Source organism: Sprattus sprattus, assembly GCF_963457725.1.
Source record: "Sprattus sprattus genome assembly, chromosome: 2".
Classification (NCBI taxonomy): Eukaryota; Metazoa; Chordata; class Actinopteri; order Clupeiformes; family Clupeidae; genus Sprattus; species Sprattus sprattus.
Genome location: NC_137921.1, coordinates 57,491,678 through 57,512,426, shown reverse-complemented (window position 1 = coordinate 57,512,426; position 20,749 = coordinate 57,491,678). Strand labels below are relative to the sequence as shown.

Sequence of the window (20,749 nt, the reverse complement as noted above, 5' to 3'; positions counted from 1 at the left end):
TGACGCAGCCTAGTTACAGACACACACACACTCACACACACACACTCACACACACTCACACACAGGCACACACACACACACTCACACAGACACACACACACACACACACCTAGAGGGGAAGGCAGGCTTGTCAAGAGGAGAGCAACAGTGCTTTATCAGTGTCGGAGTGGTCAGTAAGATGCTCTGAGGTAGCCTGGGGATAGGAGCGTCACCCCAGATCAAACGCTTACACACACACACACACACACACACACAGACGTTCTGCTGGCATGAAGATCTTCAGCCGGTTCCACTATGTGTGGTATCTGGTGAGTGTGAGAGATGCAGGCCTGTCCTGTGTGTATTTATAGCCTTTACAGCTGTAGACTAACATCCTTTATGCACTAATGAGTATTTGAGTAGTCACAAAGGCACGTGGGATTTTATGTCTGTATGTATTTTGGACGGAGACTGGCATGGTGATGTGCAGGAGGGTGTTAGAGCTCTCGCTCCAGACAGGGTTTCCATATATGCAGGGGAATGGGGGATGGTAAGATAGACAGACAGTTGTGTTGTCTATGTGTTTTATGCATTGAGTTCCATGTCATGGCATAGAGGTCTTTTTACTGGTCTTTAATACAGCACGAGGACTGTATGATTAGACAGACAGACAGACAGACAGAGAGGGATTGTATGTGTGTACCAGGCAGAGAGGGTTCTGTCCTGCGTGTAGTGGACGGAGGGAGTGTTTTAGTGTCTGCATCAGTATGCAGGAGGGAGAGTGTGTGTCTGTGTCGGCGCCTGACTGAAGGCTGCCCGTCTTGTGCTGTGACCCACAGGATGTGTCAGAGGATGACTCCTTGGTCGATGGCCGCTACTTTTGCGCGTGGATGTCCACTGCCGTACGTACAGCAGTAGTGAAACACTCATCCTCTCTTCCTCCCTCCATCTCTCTATGTCTCTCTCTCTCTCTATATATATATCTCTTTCTTTCTCTCTCTTTCTGGCATACCAGTGCTGTTTGTTTAGCAGCATTTCCATTTGTGTGTGGTCTAACCGCATCAACCTCCATTATTGTCACCTCATGTGATTGTGCTGTGGTAACCCATGAGATGAGTGCCCTGAACAGGTTAGTGTGTATCATGGCTGGAAAGTTAGTTTTGTGAGCTTGTATTTACTTGTTATGTCTCTTCCGCTTTGTCACTCCATGCACACCTCATTCTTGGGCTTTGTGTGTAACCAAACACACTGGGGTTGGGTTTCCCTCTCTGTTGTGTAGCGGTTGTATGTGATCCTCTGCCGTCAACACCACGTCTAGCGGCGGATGTGTCTTGTGGGCAGCCAAAAGAATAGGTTTTTCAACCACTTCACCATGGGACAAGAGTGCTGAGGGACAAGAACATCATGCACTTTGATTCCATGTTTGATCCCTTTTGACCTTAGCTAATCCCATCCAGTGTGGTTTGGCCAAACCAAGCAAGAACAGGGGTTTTAGGACACAGCGGCCGCCTGGCCTTATGGGAAAATCCTAGTCGGCATCCGCCTCCACCACTGCCATCAGCAGCTCTGGCTTGGCCATACCCCATAGCTCACATTCTGTCACCCCCCAAAATAAACTGGGTTCCGGGCGGCCAGGGAGACCAGGGAGATGTGTCATGGTGGAATAGAGCTGGTGAGAGCCTGGTGATCCAGGCCGAGGCACACGCTCCGGTTACAGGAAGCCAGAAACCCAATCGCCTCGCCGCCCTCCAGTCAACCCTGGTCCTGCCATGGCTGTAGGCAGAGGCTTAGTGCGGGGATGAGATGCGTGGCAGGAACACAACACAAACACAGGCCATCTGACCAAGGCACGTGTTCCCATTATCAAAAATTGTCCTTCAAGAATTGCACCTTCTAAATGCATTGCATGTACATCTAGTTGTCTAACAGGTGCCTTATCCAGTGACAGTGCATTGTTTCGTTATTGTTATTAAGTATTAGATGGTGGATGTTATTGGCCTCTTTTCTGCAACCTTCCTGACTGATGTGGCTTTATGGTCCATTGATAGACACACAAAGCATTGTACAGTAGTTGAATTGAAACAGCAGATAGGAAGCGAAACCTTTTTTCTGTCAAGGTCATTGCCATGGTCTCTTTCATGTGTGTAAGCCTTATTGATGTTTCATTAAGCCAACACAATGCCACAGTTCTGTGACGGTCTCTGCCTGATGGGTCACTGCTGTCATACAGTGCCCTTCAGAATTGCTGAAGATTACTGAAAAGGCTTTTGAAAAAATTACTTTAACGGTCATTAATTTGAGGTAGGTAATTGTTTGAGGTAGGTTTACTCTGAGAATAAAGCAACAATTATTGAAAAATACAATTTTAAAACAAAATCACATATGCCAAAGTTTATTAAGTCATTTTAAGTTGGCATCCAGGGTTTTCTGTTTCACTGGGGTAAAGGTCAGGTGACACAAGGCCCAAATTCCCTACTCGTGCATCACCATGGGAAATATTCAAGAGCATTCCATTGCAATAAGGCAAAAGTGTTTTGACTTGCACAAGTCAGGTAATGGATACAAGAAAATAGCTGCTCGACTTAAAATGCCAATCAACAGTTGCCAATTATTAAGAAGCTATCAAAACAGTGGAAACCTGGAAAAGGAAGTCTATTTTGCTGCAGCCACAGTGAGGATGATGGTCAGAGAAGTTAAAAAAGACTAGAGTTTTACCAAAGACTGTAGTTTCTGAATTACAGAGTTTGGTTGCATCTTTGGGTCACCATGTCTCTAAATCCACCATAAGAGTCACTTCCATGCTAGCAAACTGTCTGGAAAGTATGCCAGAAAGAAGCCTTTCCAAACCAAAAGTGCTTGCAGTTTGCCAGATACATCTGGAACTTCAACAGGGACATGGTGCTGAGGGCAGACGAAACAATAATTAAGCAGCACACTCAAGGTGGATTTGGAGTAGAAAAAAAAAGATGGCCACAGAGAAAAGCCCCATGGTGGAGGATCTGTTATGCTGTGGGGCTGTTTGTCTTCTAAAGACCCCGGCAGTATCGCTTGCATACATGACATTATGGATTCAAGGAAGTACTTGGTCATTTGAAATCAGAATCTGGCTGCTTCTGCCAAGAAGCTAAAACTTGGTCGTGGTTGGATCTTATAGCTGGACAACGATCAAACGCACACATCAAAAATCTGATCTATTGGCACGGACATCCCAGTGCCCTGACATAAATCCAATTGAAAACATGTGGGTTAAGCTCAAGAAAGAAGAGAAAGATATAAGAGGAGACCCAGGACTCTGCAAGATCTGGAGATATGTTGCATTGTGATCTCAAGTCAAGACATTACAAGAGAAGACTCAGTGCTGTTCTGTTGGCAAAAGGGGGTTGCACAAAATACTAAATAAGGGAGTGGCAGTAATTACGACACACATCTTTTGGGAATGCAATTTATTTAGTGATCACCTATGGCTCTTTTCTTGTGCTAATGGACATGGTATATTTTCTTTATTTAAGTAAATACAACATTTGATAAACAGTAAGGGGAATATTCACTCATATTGAATAAGGGTGTCAGTAATTCTGGAGGGCACTCTATGAATGTTCAGCAGCATAGTCTGTGCTGGAAATGTTGCCCGACTTCAGCCCAAAGAATTGGTGTGTTCAGTTTCCCCTCAGGCACCTGACACCACCACTGCACGCTTTTGGGGGTGGGGGGTGTAAGTTGAGCCTCTGAAGCAAGCCGGTGTCTCATGTCAGTCAAAGAAGAGGCAGAGAGGTGTGTGGAAACATGTAGGGGGAAAGAATGACCTCACTCAGGCACAGGATCAGGTGGTTGAGTTGCCATGGCAGCCCACACGTGCCGCAAAGCAGCACCTGAGTGGTGGTTCTAGATCCACCAGTGCACCAGGTGCCGTGTGATAGACTGCCAGTCTCAGCTTACATCCACAGGAAGTAATGCGGGGAGGGAAGTCTTGTGTATGCCCAGACATCCACAAGGGCCTGGGCTTCCGTTTCATGTACTGGCCCAAGTCACTGCTGGGCTGCCCACGCACGCCTGGCACAGGCAGGAACTTCCCATGGTGTAGAAACTAAGGTCTCCATCCAGCTACCTTACATCTTCATCTCCCTGCCCCCTCGGCCCTTCTCACTCTTTATTATAGACACACAAAGTGTTATTCATGATTCTAAAAGAGCGCCTGGCACCACCATCTATAAAAGCTGTACACTGATAGTTTATATGGTACAACACACATCCTGTGCCATTCAGACGTCGGTTTGGAGCGGTTATATTTGTTTACTTGCGGTCAAGATTGGTTCCAGACAAGCTATAAGGAGACGTAGTCTTACTCACTACCCTCTTCCTGGCTACAATTTGGGGATAAATGACTGGACTACAATTAGGAATAGGATTACATTTTCACCATTGCGTTGTGATGGTTTTACAGGGATGTTTGTGATATATGGGGTGCTTTACCAAAGGAAAGAATCATACCAGAATAAATTCTATATCCGATGGAAATATATATATACAAGATCCCCTGGAATGCTTTGTTTTTGTCTGATGTCTTCCCCTTGCATTTATATATAATTTACTGGGTACAAATTTACATGCAATACATTGTACACAGTACAGAGAAAGTATATGTTTAGTTCATCTTGGGCTATCTGGTATTGGAACCTATGGCCTCGTCATTGGGAGCCCTGTGCTGTTGCGGTTGAGATTCAGATACTTGGTCCTGGTGAGCTCCTGTGCGGGTGGTTTACCTCTTACCCTCTGCCTCTCCTGCCTCTAGGACTTTTCGAATGACGACACCAAGCTGGAGTACAATGTGGATGCCGAGAATGGAATCGCCATGGAGGGCTACTTGTTCAAGAGGGCCAGTAATGCCTTCAAAACATGGAACAGGTGAGCAACAAAGGCTTACCAGGTCATATATCACATATATGCTAGCAAAGATGTGTGGAATGATTTACTGTGTGCAAACTGTGACTGTAAGGAAAAATAACTAAACAGCTGTTGAAATGACTTTGAGTCATAGCATTTGCAGTGGTAAATTCAGATTTAACGGTCAGTTGAAGCTTTGTGCACAACAGCAAATTGGAAAAGTAGCTCACACCTTATAACAGAGGTGGAATCAGTCCTGTAATGTGGCACATGTAGGTGTCATGTTGTGGTGGGCAGCTTTCCTGTTCTGAACTTCTGGAATTGACCAGCCCATTTAATGCAAATTAATTTAGTTGAGAGGTCGATCAGCTTTAATTGTATGTGTTAATAGAAGAATGTTGGTGAACGGCCAAACCAGATGTTGACAGTTCAATGTTGCTGTTCCTCTTTTTCAGGAGATGGTTCTCGATTCAAAACAATCAGCTAGTGTACCAGAAGAAATTTAAGGTAGGTCAGACTTGTTATTTGCAGTCCAGAGTAAAATATACATGTGCAGATCCAACTAAAGTATTCCCCCTGCATATTTAATGGAAGGAGACACCCAGGAGTAGTTTTGCAGTTTTTGGGGGAACAACAGTTAACAGTGAAGTTAATGTTCCATGAAAGACGGCACAAGGCTGGTGTCCCACTGAGCTCCAGCTCAAGAAGAGAATTGGGTGTGGGGATGGGTGGTTGTTCTGTTGAGGATGTGTGTTAAATTCTCCCCAATGAAAATAAATGAGTACTAAAAATATGTGTTTTATGTCATGTTCCCTTATGACCACAGTATACTGCAGAGAAATTACTATTCAGATAAGTCATAGCCAAGAATCTGAATATTTATGAATATTTCATGAAGTATAACTGCAGAAAACACATTCCTCAACAGCCTCTCAATGTTTTGCCTTATTTTTTGTTGAAAACCTTGGCTAAGGGTACTGTGTATTTGGATACCATGTCAGATCTTGCACTCAAACCTCAAAGTGGTCTAACTTACTTTCACACCACTTGACACATTTGACACGCTTTCTAATGTTGGACGTTTGGCTTGCGTTTGCCAGGACAACCCCACGGTGGTGGTGGAGGACCTGAGGCTGTGCACGGTGAAGCACTGCGAGGACATCGAGCGCCGCTTCTGCTTCGAGGTGGTGTCGCCCACTAAGTGAGTCACTGTTTAAAAGAGCCATGCTGTAACAGCAACCGCCGTTAACCACCGCGGCAATTACCACAGCTGCTCCTGCAGCCACAGAAGGAACACCACTTACTCACACCGTTAGCTTTAGCTCAGTTGCTTATGCCCTCCACTGAGCTAGCAGGGAAGCATGACCTTTGCCTTTATGTACTGGAGGGATTGAGCCGAATTCAAGGACAAATGATAAACCATGTCAGTTTGTTAATGTTTTATATTCCTGAAACAGAAGTCTTTTTATGTTGGCGCTAATGATCTTGTTGAGGGTTGCTGAATGGGCCTTTCTGCTTGAAGTGATCTAATGAGGTCACTGCTGAGACACATTGGCTCCAATAGAGTTACTGTTGCATGCTGGGACGCTAAAGAGGTGAACAGACTAGGCTCTGTAGGCCCTGACCAAGATGGCTGACTGATTTAAACTGTCTCTCCCAGGAGCTGCATGCTGCAAGCGGACTCTGAGAAACTGCGACAAGCCTGGATCAAAGCCGTCCAGAATAGCATCGCCACAGCCTTCAGGGAGAAGGGAGATGAGGGAGAGGTGAGAGAGAGAGAGAGAAACTCTTAGTCATGATCACTTGGTCATCATTTAGAAATGGAAATAAATAATGGCATTTGGTACACTATGCTCATAGTGTGAGGAATGTCTGGGCCATCCTGCTACAGCTGATCTGCTGGCATTGAGAGGTGGTACATTGTGTCATTGTCCTCTCTGTTTGGCCTGTGTCAGAAGCTGGACAGGAAGTCGTCCACGTCGACGGGCAGCCTGGACTCGAGCGGCGAGCCGCGGGAGAAGGTCTTGAAGGGGGACAGTGCTCTGCAGAAGGTGATGGCCGTCGCCGGGAACACCGCGTGCTGCGACTGTGGCCAGCCGGACCCACGCTGGGCCAGCATCAACCTGGGCATCACACTCTGCATACAGTGCTCCGGCATACACAGGTGTGTGTGTGTGTGTGTGTGTGTGTGTGTGTCTCTGTGTGTGTGTGTGTCTGTGTGTGTCTGTCTGTCTGTCTGTGTCTACTGTGTGTGTGTGTGTGTGTGTGTGTGTGTGTGTCTGTCTGTGTGTGTCTGTGTCTGAGTGTCTGTGTGTGTGTGTGTGTGTGTCTGTCTGTCTGTCTGTCTGTCTGTCTGTCTGTCTGTGTGTGTGAGAGAGTGTATATCCTATTCACAAGAAAGGAGTTAGAGCCTAGTGTGTTGTAATATTTCCAACTGCCTCCTGCTGTGTCTTAAGCCATTTTGATCCCAAAGTCTGCAAATAAACCTATCCCAAGGCTGCTGTGGCTGCCAAGGAGCACCACTGTCACCGATCCATTTAGTGAATTCAGCTAAACACTGATTTAATTGGTGAGGTTGATTTACTGAACACTGATTTAACTGGTGGAGGTGATTCACTGAACACTGATTTTACTGTTGAAGGTGATTTACTGAACACTGATTTAACTGGTGAAGGTGATTTACTGAACACTGATTTAACTGGTGAAGGTGATTTACTGAACACTGATTTAACTGTTGAAGGTGATGCTTCATCTTGGTTGGATGCAGATACGATTGGCTACCTTTGCCTTCAGAATGCTTTTACCCACATATTTCTGTTCATCATCTAGTGATGGGAACCTTGAGAAGACTGTGTGAATACGCCTCTGATGGCCTTTCTTTCTTTCTTTCCTTCCGCATCTTTGTCTATTTTGCCATCTTTCTCTCTCTCTGACTCTCTCTCTCTCTCTCTCTCTCTCTCTCTCTCTCTCTCTCTTTCTTTCTTTCTCTCTCTCTTTCTTTATTTCTCTCTCTCTCTTTCTTTCTCTCTTTCCCCTGCAGGAGTCTGGGAGTGCACTTCTCCAAGGTCAGATCCCTCACTCTGGACTCTTGGGAACCTGAGCTACTGAAGGTGAGGAGATTGGTCAGAGGAGAGGAGAGAAAGAGCCGGGGAGGTGGAAGGAGGGAGTAGGGTGGGAGGGAGGGAGGAGGTAGAGAGGTGTAGGGAGGAAAGGAGGTGTAGAGGAAGGGATGAGGGAGGTGTAGGGAGAGAGGGAGGTATAGGGAGGGAGGAGGAGGGAGGGAGGAGGTAGAGAGGTGTAGGGAGGAAAGGAGGTGTAGAGGAAGGGAGGAGGGAGGAAGGGAGGAGGAAGGTGTAGGGAGGGAGGAAGGAGATGTAGTTAGGTATGGAGGGAGTAGGGAAGATTGGTGTAGGAATGACAGATGGGTGGGAGCTCATTATAATTTCCTCAAAGCTGCCCTATGCACAAGGGCAGTTGGGCTAGGAGGATTCTGTCCCTTGTGTCTGATTGTCATTAATATTCCCACTTCATTATCTGTGTCTATTCTGACCTGTCCTTTAAAATGTATTTCAAGATCACAGGTTTCTTTGTGAGCCCTTGAAAGTAATCATGGTTATGTAACTACGTTTTGAACTTCTATGGTCACCATCACTCTACTGCTACTGTTTTTAGCTACAGCTTTTAGATGACTGATATTAATGTGTGTGTGTACGTGTACGTGTGTGACTGTGTGTCTGTGTGTCTGTGTGTGTGTGTGTGTGTGTGTGTGTGTGTGTGTGTGTCTGTGTGTCTGTGTGTGTGTGTCTGTGTGTGTGGAGCAGTTGATGTGTGAACTGGGGAATGGAGTCATCAATCAGATCTATGAGGCTCGACGAGGGGAGCTGGGTGCCAGGAAACCCCACCCTGGAGACCCCAGGTACAGTACAGCCCCTCTAGACCGCCTCACTCACAGTCACACACCACACCACTATCACCCTGGAGACCCCAGGTACAGTACAACCCCTCTAGACCGTCTCACTCACAGCCACACACAACACCACTCTCACTAGTCACTACCATGATCTTTCTACACGAGAGCGCTTCATGAACACTGACAGTCCAGACAGTCATTAAGAGATGATTAAACTCTGGGGAGATCATATTCCTCATTTGCTTGATTAGTGGAAGGAGATGTGATGTGATCATAGTCCTCTCAGAGTTTCCTTTGATGTGTTCTGGCTCATGTTTGAGAATGCTGTTCACTTGTATTAACTTGGGTACGAGGGCAGACACCCCCCATCTAAGACTCGCACTCAGACCTGACCCACTCCTCTGGCGCCCTCTACAGGCACGAGGTGGAGGCGTACATCAAGGCCAAGTACGTGGACCGGCGGTTTGTGCGGCGGCCGTCGGACGACGAGCTGAAGCTGAAGGTGGTGAGCCTCAGCAAGCAGGAGAAGCGCCTGAGCACCAGCAGCTCTGAGCTGCTACCCCCACGAGCGCCACCCCCCACCCCCAAACTGAGGCCAGGGTCCGGGGCATCAGGTGAGCGCTCTCTCTCCTCCACTCTCTCTCTCTCTCCTCCACTCTGTCTCTCTCTTCTCCACTCTCTCACCTCCACTCTCTCTCTCTCCTCCACTCCCTCTCTCTCTCCTCCACTTTCTCTGTCCTCCACTCTCTCTTTCTCTCTGCTCTCTCTCTCTCCACTCTCTCTTTCTCTCTGCTCTCCTCCACTCTCTCTCTCCACTCTTTCTCTCTCTCCTCCACTCACTCTCTCTCTCTCTCTCCACTCTTTCTCTCTCTCCTCCACTCACTATCTCTCTCTCCTCCAATCTCTACTTTGATTGTGTTACTTGGTCACACTAGAAGAGGATACTGTGTTGGATAGACTAGAGCACCAGGGAAGTGTTTCTGCGCTGTAGGCACTCAAACTCTCTCACTCTCTCTCTCTCTTTCTCTCCTTCTCTCCATCTCTCCCTCACTGTCTCTGTTTCAGCTTGGTTAGATAGCTACTGGCTCTCAAGTCACCCGTTTCTCTTCTAACAGCTCTAATTCTGCAGCAGGCTTTCTTTCTGTCTTGTCTTCTCTGGCTTCCAACCGCTTGTTTTTCTCACTGTCTTTGCTTCACCTTTGTCCCGCTCTGTTTCTGGATTAACCCCCTCCTCCTTGCCCCACCTCCCACTCCTCCCCGCTCCCTTGCTCTCTGCCCTTTGCCCTCTTGACCTTTGCGTAGCAGCAGCCGGCAATGAGGAGGTGCGTCGTGAGTCGCTCTTTGGTGCAGACGAGTTAGACTCGCTCTTCTCCTACTTTGATACCTCCTCAAAACGGCGCAGTAGTAAGTAGAGGCTTGACCTGTCTGCTCCCATTGTCAGCGCACCCCCCATCTCATCTCATCCGTCACGGCCCTGGGTGGATGTGGGTGCGGGTGAGGGATGATCTTTTGTGTACAAGTGAGCCTGTGAGTTTTTGTGAAAGGGACTAGGCTGTGTGTCTGTGTAAGAAAGTGGGAAGTGTGTGTGTGTGTGTGTGTGTGTGTGTGTGTTCAGTTCTGGGAGTCTGGTCCACTCCAATATCCCCAACCTTCTTCCACAGTTTGAATGTGTGTGTGTGTGTGTGTGTGTGTGTGTGTGTGTGTGTGTGTGTGTGTGTGTGTGTGTGTGTGTGTGTGTGTGTTCAGTTCTGGGAGTCTGGTCCACTCCAATATCCCCAACCTTCTTCCACAGTTTGAATATCTTTGAGCATCCAGTGTTTGCATCAGTGGGTTGTACCATATCCTCTTCACGTGGGGGGAGTCATCCCAGTGGGTTGTACCATATCCTCTTCACATGTGGGGGTCATGCACTGTGCTGTCCTCAGGTGTTGGTGGCTGCTCTGCTCTGCTCCTTCTTAGCTGGGTCAGGTCCATCTGTTCCCCTGTGTGTTTCTCCTTGTATTGTCATATTATTCATTCACATCCTGAGGGTGGAAAGGAAAAGTCTGCATCTAATTTCAGTTTTTCTGCTCCAAACAGCTGGCACTGCCTTGGCTGGCCAGAAAGGTGTGTGTGTCTGGGTGGGTCAGGGTGTGTGCGTGTGCGTGTGCGTGTGTGTGTGCGTCTGTGTGTGTGTGTGTGCATAGCAGACAGTGATGAAGCAGGGTGTGTTTGTGTGTGTTTTGCAGAAAAGAGCGAGGACAGTGGCATCCAGAACAGTTCTGACGGGAGCAGAGAGATGCTGGCCAACACTGCCTCAACCAACTGCCTGAATGACACAGGTGCCTCCCTCTCTCCCACCCACCACACACGCACAAGGACATACACTATACGGGCGCCTGACCATTACACCAACAGGCTTTCCACAAGAGTGTGGAGTGTTTCTGTGGGTATTGCTGCCCATTTACTCTGTAGAGCATTTATGAGGTCAGCCACTGATGTTGGATAAGTGCTCTACAGAATGAATTCCCACAGAAACTCTTGTGGAAAGCCTTCTGAGAAGAGTGGAAGCTGTTATAGCTGCGAAGTGGGACCAACTCCATATTAAAGTATATGTATTTGAATAGTGGGACCAACTCCATATTAAAGTATATGTATTTGAATAGTGGGACCAACTCCATATTAAAGTATATGTATTTGAATAGTGGGACCAACTCCATATTAAAGTATATGTATTTGAATAGTGGGACCAACTCCATATTAAAGTATATGTATTTGAATAGTGGGACCAACTCCATATTAAAGTATATGTATTTGAATAGTGGGACCAACTCCATATTAAAGTATATGTATTTGAATAGTGGGACCAACTCCATATTAAAGTATATGTATTTGAATACAATGTCATAACAGTCCCTGTCGGTGTAATGGTCAGGCGTCCAATCCTTTTGTCCATATTGTGTAAGCTAGAAGCTGCATCTGTGCTGTTCTCTGCATAGCTGTCCATAAATCATTCTCCACAAAGGGAGTATCATGACAAAACCCTTTTTTTCATTATTTACTGTATGTTTACAATGGAGTTGACTTTGACATGTTTAGAATTTCTTGTGTAGAGGCATTTTGTTTTCAATACCACTCCTAGCAGTTTTAAGCTAGCAACTCAGTTTAATTCAATTCAATTCAATTCAATTCAATTCAATTCAATTCAATTCAATTAATTTCAAGTTAATAGCCACATCACTAACACAGATCTGACAGAGTGAAAATCTTGGGTTCCAAACTCCATCAGCATCTTGACATCATGTCTTCTGAGATTTATTGTAGGAATTACTTCCTTGCCATTTTAATTAAGCACACAGCGGTCTGGCATGAGAGAGCCTTTCTAGCTGTGTAGCTGTCCTCTCATGTTTGACCCCCATGACCTTTTGAATGAAGTCATATTTCCATGCCGTCGTCAGAATCAGTGGAAACGGAGCCGGAGGCGCCGGTGTGCGTGGCGTCGCCGTGTAAGGAGCAGGTGGTGTTCTCGGAGCCCAAGGAGTATTCCACCGGCCTGCAGCTCTACTGGGCCTCCTGTGCCCGCAGCCTACCCGACATGGCCCAGGCCCTTGCCCACGGGGCAGAGGTCAACTGGATCAACGCCGAGGATGACAAGAGGACGCCACTCATCATGGCCGTGCAGGGGGTGAGAGTGCAAGACGTCTGACATGCCTGACATAATGAGAATATTAATTATGATGGGTACTTCCAAAAGGGTTGTCACTTAAAACACACACAGTCAAAAATGATCTTCAAGGGCCGGTATTTCAAAATGATCCCACAGGATTAATCCACCGGGATTGGAATAAATCCTGATCAGATCCTAAAAACGGGTATTTCAAAGCAAATCTGATCCTGAAGATTCAGATTCAGATTTGGGAATCCAATCCTGCCTTTGATCCAGATTAAAAACTGCTGTTGAGTATTTCAAAACTTTAGTGGGAAATCTGGATCAGTTTGATCCTAAAAATTAGGATCACCCTGATTTGAAGGAGATTACATGTAAAGGTTTGAACAGTTTAAGTGTAACTGCTCCCAAAGTTCTTTGTTTGATACAGTAGCTACGCTTCACTGCTGTTTGATCAATGTTTATTTTCTTTGCATGTTCCTTACACCTTGAAAAACGATTAAGTAAAAAAACTAAAAAACTAAATCATTCAAATGTATTTTTTAACACGCATTCAGCACACACACATAATTTTCATAGCCAATGCTTATAAGGTTTTGCCAATAGGAGCAGGTCTGTGTTAACTGCCTGTCTTCTCTGCCCACAGACATCTGTAAAGAAAATCTAATATTAAGGTTTTAGGGCTGACCCCTTTGTTGACAACTGTTTCCTAAAAAATATATGTACAACACATTTTAAAATCTACACACAATGCCTTGCGAGTAAATGCATTCAAATGTGCACTGTGGACCGCGACATACAGACGCTAGCCTATTTACCAACTTGTTAGCTCCTTAACACAGAAGTCAGTGGAGCACCGTTAGCTCGCATTAGCGCGAACTCTGCTTTATTTGAGATTGCCAAGCTCTTCTTTCAACTTTGTGCTGATTTACGTAATTGGTTACCTCAATATAATGATTGCCTTTCATCTAGTCTTAGGACGAATCAACACTGACCAAGATTATACTTCCATTTAGAGACAATAGTTGCTAGCTTCTCCTTTTTTCGGTAAAATGTTAGCTCTATTTCCTGTTTCCTGTCTGGGATCCAGGGGGCGGGACGGATTTGGACATCCCAATCTGCCGGTATCAGGATCACTCTGATCCAATCCGGCAAAGTTTTGAAATACCGGGATAGATCAGGTTGATCCGTGGCTGAGGACAGGGGGATTTTCTGATCTGGATTACAAGTTTTGAAATACCGGCCCCAAGTGAGCAGTACTGTAGATGTCAGATCATTGAATGTGGTCATCAGAAGTAAACTAAGAGATATCACAGACAAGGACCAGGTGGAAAAAATTGCAGATTTAATCTGTGATGGGTGGGTAAATGTTAAGGTGTTCCTGTAGGTATAATCTAAATGTTTCCCATCTCTGCCACAGGGCTCTCTGGTGACGTGTGAGTTCTTGCTCCAGAATGGGGCTAGCGTGAACCAGCAGGACGTGCACGGGAGAGGGCCCCTACACCACGCCACCATACAGGGACACACTGGGTAAGAGCTTCCCCTACACCACGCCACCATACAGGGACACACTGGGTAAGAGCTTCCCCTACACCATGCCACCATACAGGGACACACTGGGTAAGAGCTTCCCCTACACCATGCCACCATACAGGGACACACTGGGTAAGAGCTTCCCCTACACCATGCCACCATACAGGGACACACTGGGTAAGAGCTTCCCCTACACCACGCCACCATACAGGGCCACACTGGGTAAGAGCTTCCCCTACACCACGCCACCATACAGGGCCACACTGGGTAAGAGCTTCCCCTACACCACGCCACCATACAGGGCCACACTGGGTAAGAGCTTCCCCTTACTGGCTCCAGGAGAGAGACAAGACTCCCTCATGGTGTTAGTGGGGACAGAAGTGTAAATGTGTTTAAAACAATAAGTCACCATACCAAGAACTGTGTTTCACTCATTGTTTTGAAGAAAAAATAAATAAATAGTGAAATCTTTGTCCTTGGTATAAACCAAGTATTCAATGAGTCTTTGAATACTGTGTAATGTTACTGTATTAGTTTCTGTGAGAAGTGTTTGTGTTGCATTAAAGCTGATGGCAGAGCACATTTTATATGTGTAATGTGAGACTTCTTTTCCTCTGCCCCCAGACAAGTGTGTTTATTCCTGAAAAGAGGAGCCAATCAGAATGCGACAGCCATAGATGACAAAACGCCCTTGTCCATCGCCGTGGAGGCAGCTAACGCTGACATTGTGACACTGTGAGTCTGCACAGCCCTTACACATAGACCTCACATTTACCCAGTGCAATAAGAGTGGCAGCACACCATTGTGGCCTGGCATGGCCATTCACAGATCTCATTGTGCCGACTGGAGTCTGAAAACCCACTGTAGGGGTCAGCTTTGGTCAGGGTCCTCATGGGCACAGAACAGACTCTCACAGACCAGCCCCTTACAGACCAGACTCTCACAGACTCTCACAGACCACACTGTCATTTAGCAGAATTGTTTGAATTAATTACGAAGCTCAAAAGAGAAGAGTCACATCTTAAAGACATTTTTGTGGTCAGGTGTGAAATGTTTCCATTTTGTCTAGTTAATAACTTTGACAGAATAACTTCTACAGGAGCAGGTGTGTTCCTCCCTCTGTTGGAACTGAGCTCCAATAAAAATTGTTTTTATGAATCCTTGATGCAGCTGAACTAATTTCATTTCTGTCTTTCTTTCTTTTCCATCCTTCTCTCCCTCTCCTTTTGTCTGTTACTCCTCCCAATGTCTCCCTCTCTGTCTTTCCCTCACTCCTCGTCCAGGTTGCGTCTGGCCAAGATGAACGATGAGATGCGGGAGGCGGAGGGCCCCTACAGTCACTCAGGTCAATATGCCAGTGACAGCCCCACTGAGATGCAGTACAGAAAGTGCATGCAGGAGTTCATAAGCCTGCAGCTGGGGGACTAATAGCGCCCCCTGCCGTAGTGTTCCCACATTACACAAAGCCACTTAGACAAACACACACACAATCACACAAACCAGCCACCAAGCCGCCAGCACGCTTCAGGCCGAGATATATGTGCAATAGCCCGAAGGTTTATTTATGAATTCATTTATTTTTCTAAAGACTGTGCAAGCTTAACGAATATAGATGCAAGCCGATTTGTGTATCACCTAAGTTTACTGGTCATTTTAGCTCAACTTGTGTTGTGTCCTGGTATTAGCTCAAGCTTTTGGTGTAATTCTTTTGACTAAATGTCTGTGATTTGGTGATGTGTAGGGATGGAGGGTAGTTTTATACATTCCTAATTAGTATAATATGCATCATGTTGAACATGTTTGTGCTGGCAACATCGTGAGCCTGAAGCTCATCTGTTTCTTACCTGCGTTGTGCTTTTTACTTTTCTGTACTGTCAGTTGTAGCCACGTCTTACTTGTATTTGCACAGATCATTTCATTGGAGGAAGTCATTTTTTAAAAAGCTATTAATTTTTTATGCACAACTGGAACGTATAGACTATAATAGCCATCTGTGATTGCATTATTGACTATTTATAACCATCTATATCTCCATTACGGAACAGGCTAGTTATCTGTGCCTGTGTTAGCCAATGTGTTTATGAAACACACTTTGCACAAGACTGGGTGCCAGTGTATGCAGGCACCCACTAATGGCATTCCATATACAGTATACATATATACTCCGTACATATATGTAGGTAGAAGCGTATATCTATGCATTATATAACAGCACTAACCCTTGGCCTAGTCAGTGTGTGTGACTTCAACTAAAATGATTTTATAGGGGAAACTCTGGCTTACATGTTAGGAATTAGTTAGAATAACTGTAAACTAATCTCTGTTATCTCAAATATTTTATATATTGTGTGTGCGTGCGCACTGTGCCTTACCTTATACTTCAAATGATTTCATCTGTGTGCAAAATAGAGCGCATTTGTGCAATATCATGGTTGTTGTTTTAAGAGGCTTAAACACTAAAGAGAAAGGACTACTTCAGGTAGATGAGGATTTGTCAATGAAAACGGCCCGGTCCCTCACAGAGCCTGTGTGCCCCCCACGGTGGGGACACCTGAAGCGTTGGTCAGGGTTCTGGGTCTGGGTCTGGGTCTGGGTCCTCGTGGGGCAGTGGGGGTCGCTCAGGTTTGTGCTGAGAAACAAAAGCGGGCAGTGAATTATGAGGTACAGTCAGGTGTCCTGTTTTGTGGAGTTAGTAGCTTTATGTAAAGAATGTCTGCTGTGATGCACTTACTGACCAGTAGGAGGTGGTAGAGGAAGGAGAGTCGGTCCTTCTGTTTTCTGTTTGAAGTGAATCGGCTAATTGGGGGCTTTCTTTGCATGCTTGAATTCTTTTACTCTGAATTTATTTACTTTTCCTTCTTTTTCTGCTTTCTGCTTTGGTTGATTTGGATTTCATATTTGTCTTTGAAGTCACTTTTATTTTCCAGAACTGTTGTAGCAGAGTGGAGAACATGAAATCACTTGATTAGTGTAAGCTGTGTGAAGTGCTGTCAAATGACAACCAAAGTGTTGTAATGTCCAAAGATGGACTATATGGTAAACAGAAAGTATCTAGGTGCAGTTTGAATGATGAAAATAGGTTAGGATATTAATTTGTTGTATTGTTACCATCATCTGGAAATGAGAGTGTTTTAGTTAATTGGTCACAACAATAAAAGAGTTTGGAAATATATCAGTATATTTTAGAAAAACTAGATAATAATGTAGAAATTGGAAATAGAATTTGGCCTTGGATACATACTTTCTTTTTTATTCATTTGAACTTTTCTCAGTCTGCTACAACTGCCACAATTTCATTTCTGTGTGCACTTAAAAAACAGATCAGTTGTTTCATTTGACTGAAATGCTCTACACTGTTTATTTCGTTGTGATGAGGGAGGGGGGGGGGGGGGGGGGGGGGTTTCAGATGGCAGTTGGGGTAGCTTGGCGGAGAGTTGGTTTGGAGTCATGGAGGTCACGTGTTGGGCAGTAGAACAGCACACTGGCCAACATTTCCATGGCTCTGGCAGGAGTGTGGTTTCTGCGTAAACACCTGTCACTTCTCTTCTCTCCTCTTCTCTTCTCTCCTCTCTTTCCTGCCTTATGCTGCTATTCTCTTTTGAGCTGCACTTTAAAAAAAAAAAGGTATGGCTCTGATTTCCCTTTTTCTTCCATCTGTGGCATGCCTTTCACCTGCTTGTAGTTTGTATGTGTGTGTGTGTGTGTGTGTTTGTGTGACTATACTTGAGTGAATTGGACCCTGAGTGTGTAGGTGTTGATGAGAGGCACTGGCTCCTAGAACTGTTTGAGGAAGAGAAAATAAAACAGCTGCGTATGCCAGTGGTTAAGTGTTTGTTTTTCAGAGGAAATGTTTGTTTTCCCCCTTTCCATGCATCTACCTGAAGTTAAAACGTGCACGTGTAGAGGCATCTTGTGTAGAATGGGTTGATTCTCTCTGAGCCTCCTGTTGTTTGTCAGAGTTCATTTACCTCTCGCCCCTCTGTTCACAGGAGATGAAACTTATCAGGACATTTTCCAAGACTACACCCAGATGGCATCAAACCACCCTGACATGTTGAACCGATTCCAACCACATGACTCTCCTCGGCAATGAGGAGGAGAGAGGGGGAGAGTGTCGAGAACAGGAGTTGGGGAGACAGGACTGGTGCCCCGTCTTCTAGAATCTTCAGAGAGCTGTGCTCCTGGCTATTGGGGTACCCATCGACTGAACCCTGGGAGGACTGCCGATGTACCTGGACACACTTAATAAATTATTTTGTATCTGTTTTTCAAGGACTTCTGGATGTCTTCTCTGAGAAGACCGTCTTAAAAGCGTACATTTCAATGAGACCAGCATAGTTGAGTGTCATTTTATTCCATGTCACACATTTCAGTATATTATGTCCATATTCTTTATGACATAGACCATAGTTTTTCTTTTTTAGGAGGCCATTTTATCTGCAAATTGTGTGGTTCTCATATTAAGTGAGGAAATGGAATCTTTACAAATAGTGGTTCTGTTCCATCAATCAAAAGGAGTTGAGAAGTTAATCAAAGGTTTCTTAAGATCTCTGTCAGATCTCTTAATTTAGTTTGAGTGATGGGTTTTGCCACCTCTCTTTTTGAAATGGTTGACACATTAGGATATTCAGTATTTTTTCAGTTTCTCACGAAAACCAATTATACCTGAAGGGTCCAAATCTTTTAGAGACATCATGACCTCGAGCTGCCAACCACCACATTAATCAGGTTGAAATTTGTATTTAGTCACAATCTACAACATGTTCTGTCATTCTGTCTGCACCTGAGAGAAAGAGAGAGAGAGCGAGAGAGAGAGGGTGGTCCTGGAGTGATGCACACACAGCCAGCCGCTATTCAAAAACTCTATTGGTGGTTTATTAGTAAGGAATAAAGCATTTAGTCCATATAATGAGAGATGATGTCGCCTGAACCACAAGGCCAAACCTGACATACTCCATCACCCTGCAGTGGCACTGGGGTGGCCTTTGAAACCATGCTTAATATTTCATACAGTCTATCTGTATTCATAGCATAACTGACTGTTCAATCAGATATCTAGAGCAACAACCCTCTATAAGGCCCACTTGAGTTGAGCCACAGCTCACGATATGGAATGGGCAGATAAACTCTATCTGTCCTTATTCTTCTCTGCCTCTTTCTCTCTCCTGTGAAGCTATTCGAGGACGTCCTCTAAATATGTGAACGTATGCAAACAGGAATCCTCACGCTCTATGGATGTGAGCCATGTACAGTTGTACAGAAGCATAGAAACGATATGCCTTAGATAGCTTTGTTTTTAATGAAGACATAGTGGTACTTGAATCATTTAAATAAGCTTGTTTGTCTTTATGTTGTTTTTTGTTCATTTTTATTTTTTGTTGTCTGTTTATCTTGTTTTGTACTGAAGCCCCCCTATACTCCATAATTATGTATATGATTCATGGCAATTTTAAGACGAATATTACATTTAGCAAATCTAGGTCTAAACAATTTCTTCCAGAATGTTGGACTTGTATTTTCTGTATGATTTTATAAAAGCATTTTTTTCCGTTGGCATTCATCTCCATGGTTGAGAGTTTTATTTATGAGGTGGTCTGTTTTTGTCATTCTGGTTGTGGGTTAAGAGCTCCTCTTATCCCAAATTGAATTATGATCTCAGAGCACCACTGTCCTTATTCCAACCTTTCAACAATACAAGAATATTATCAAACCCTCCTGAGAATTTGGACTCGTTTTCGGAGTGCTTGATTTCCTTTCTTAGAGCTGGCCGTAATGTGAAGCATATGAAATCTTCTGTCAGGCAGACGGTGTTTCGTAAACAGTGCTTCGGCGTCTGCAAGTTTCTCCAGACATCGCTCTTGACTGTTATGTCATATGAAAGCTACCCGCATTACTCAACAACATCGTATATTGTCACGTGGCCCCTTGCTTGATGCACTAGCAACCAATCATAAGGATGTGCATTAAGCCTCCAGGTCACGGTTTGAAATTATGCCAAAATCATGTGTGAACATATGTCAAGAGAATGTCTTTTCAGTGATAATGCAGCACGACACAGTGATCACAGTGACATTTTTTCATCATTCACACAAGGCACACTACTGCTCATTATAATAATGTAACTCACGTGTGAGCAGTAAGAAGCCTAGACTCCAGTTAGAATGTTCCTCTAGTTCAACTAAAGGGAATAGGACCAGAAGGTGACAGGATCAGTGCCTTGTTGAAGAGAACCACTGCAAAAATGCAGAAAATAATATCTAATGTCAAGTGCCTAAATGTCATTAAAAATGATAACCGGGAGGATTTGAAGGGGAGACTGAACATTATCTCCCTGTGAACTGAGTGTAACATTGATAACTGATATGAAAACAAAGAATAACTATACTACCGCACATTAGCCTTTAATATTAATGAAAATCCTACATTCCTAAAAAGCGCTTTCAGTCACAGCTAAGCAGACCTGAGCTGTCTATCTTCACTTGAGCCTGTCTACCGGAGCTGAGGCAAGCCAGGGCGGGATGACTCAACTCGGGGAAGTCTGCGGTCTGCACCCTGCTGGGCGGCAGAGGGCCACGGCAGGAGACCTTTCCCCTTCATAAAAGAGCTATGTGAACAAAAGCAAGAGGCCAAGCTCCATTAATGTCACACAAGCCAACCTCCACATGGCTGTGTATGGGACGGGCCAAGTCTGTCTTCATCTGGGCCGGTGCTGGATGCGGTGCTCTGCTGGTTAGATCAGGAGCATATTAACCATCATCCCCACTGAGGCTGACAGGTTTGGTCAATATACCTTAATGGA

General features: G+C 45.0%; 1 protein-coding gene across 5 annotated transcripts in view; it reads left to right on the top strand.

Moving 5' to 3' along the window:
* LOC308360581 (arf-GAP with coiled-coil, ANK repeat and PH domain-containing protein 2-like) overlaps positions 1 to 19,510 on the top strand; it is a 44,420-nt gene extending 24,910 nt beyond the window's left edge. For 4 of the 5 annotated variants that reach the window (XM_080832575.1, XM_080832574.1, XM_080832573.1 and 1 more), the window contains 14 exons: positions 4,769 to 4,881; positions 5,316 to 5,367; positions 5,961 to 6,061; positions 6,521 to 6,626; positions 6,816 to 7,024; positions 7,901 to 7,970; positions 8,682 to 8,776; positions 9,188 to 9,384; positions 10,999 to 11,091; positions 12,208 to 12,434; positions 13,837 to 13,946; positions 14,574 to 14,684; positions 15,234 to 15,295; positions 17,940 to 19,510. In XM_080832575.1, the coding sequence (XP_080688701.1) occupies positions 4,769 to 4,881; positions 5,316 to 5,367; positions 5,961 to 6,061; positions 6,521 to 6,626; positions 6,816 to 7,024; positions 7,901 to 7,970; positions 8,682 to 8,776; positions 9,188 to 9,384; positions 10,999 to 11,091; positions 12,208 to 12,434; positions 13,837 to 13,946; positions 14,574 to 14,684; positions 15,234 to 15,295; positions 17,940 to 18,043 (1,650 nt within the window). In that variant the 3' untranslated portion in view covers positions 18,044 to 19,510. Of the gene's footprint in view, positions 1 to 4,768; positions 4,882 to 5,315; positions 5,368 to 5,960; positions 6,062 to 6,520; positions 6,627 to 6,815; positions 7,025 to 7,900; positions 7,971 to 8,681; positions 8,777 to 9,187; positions 9,385 to 10,072; positions 10,175 to 10,998; positions 11,092 to 12,207; positions 12,435 to 13,836; positions 13,947 to 14,573; positions 14,685 to 15,233; positions 15,296 to 17,939 lie in introns of all 5 variants that reach the window. The other variant, XM_080832577.1, reaches the window with a different exon arrangement.
* Positions 19,511 to 20,749: the final 1,239 nt, after the last annotated feature.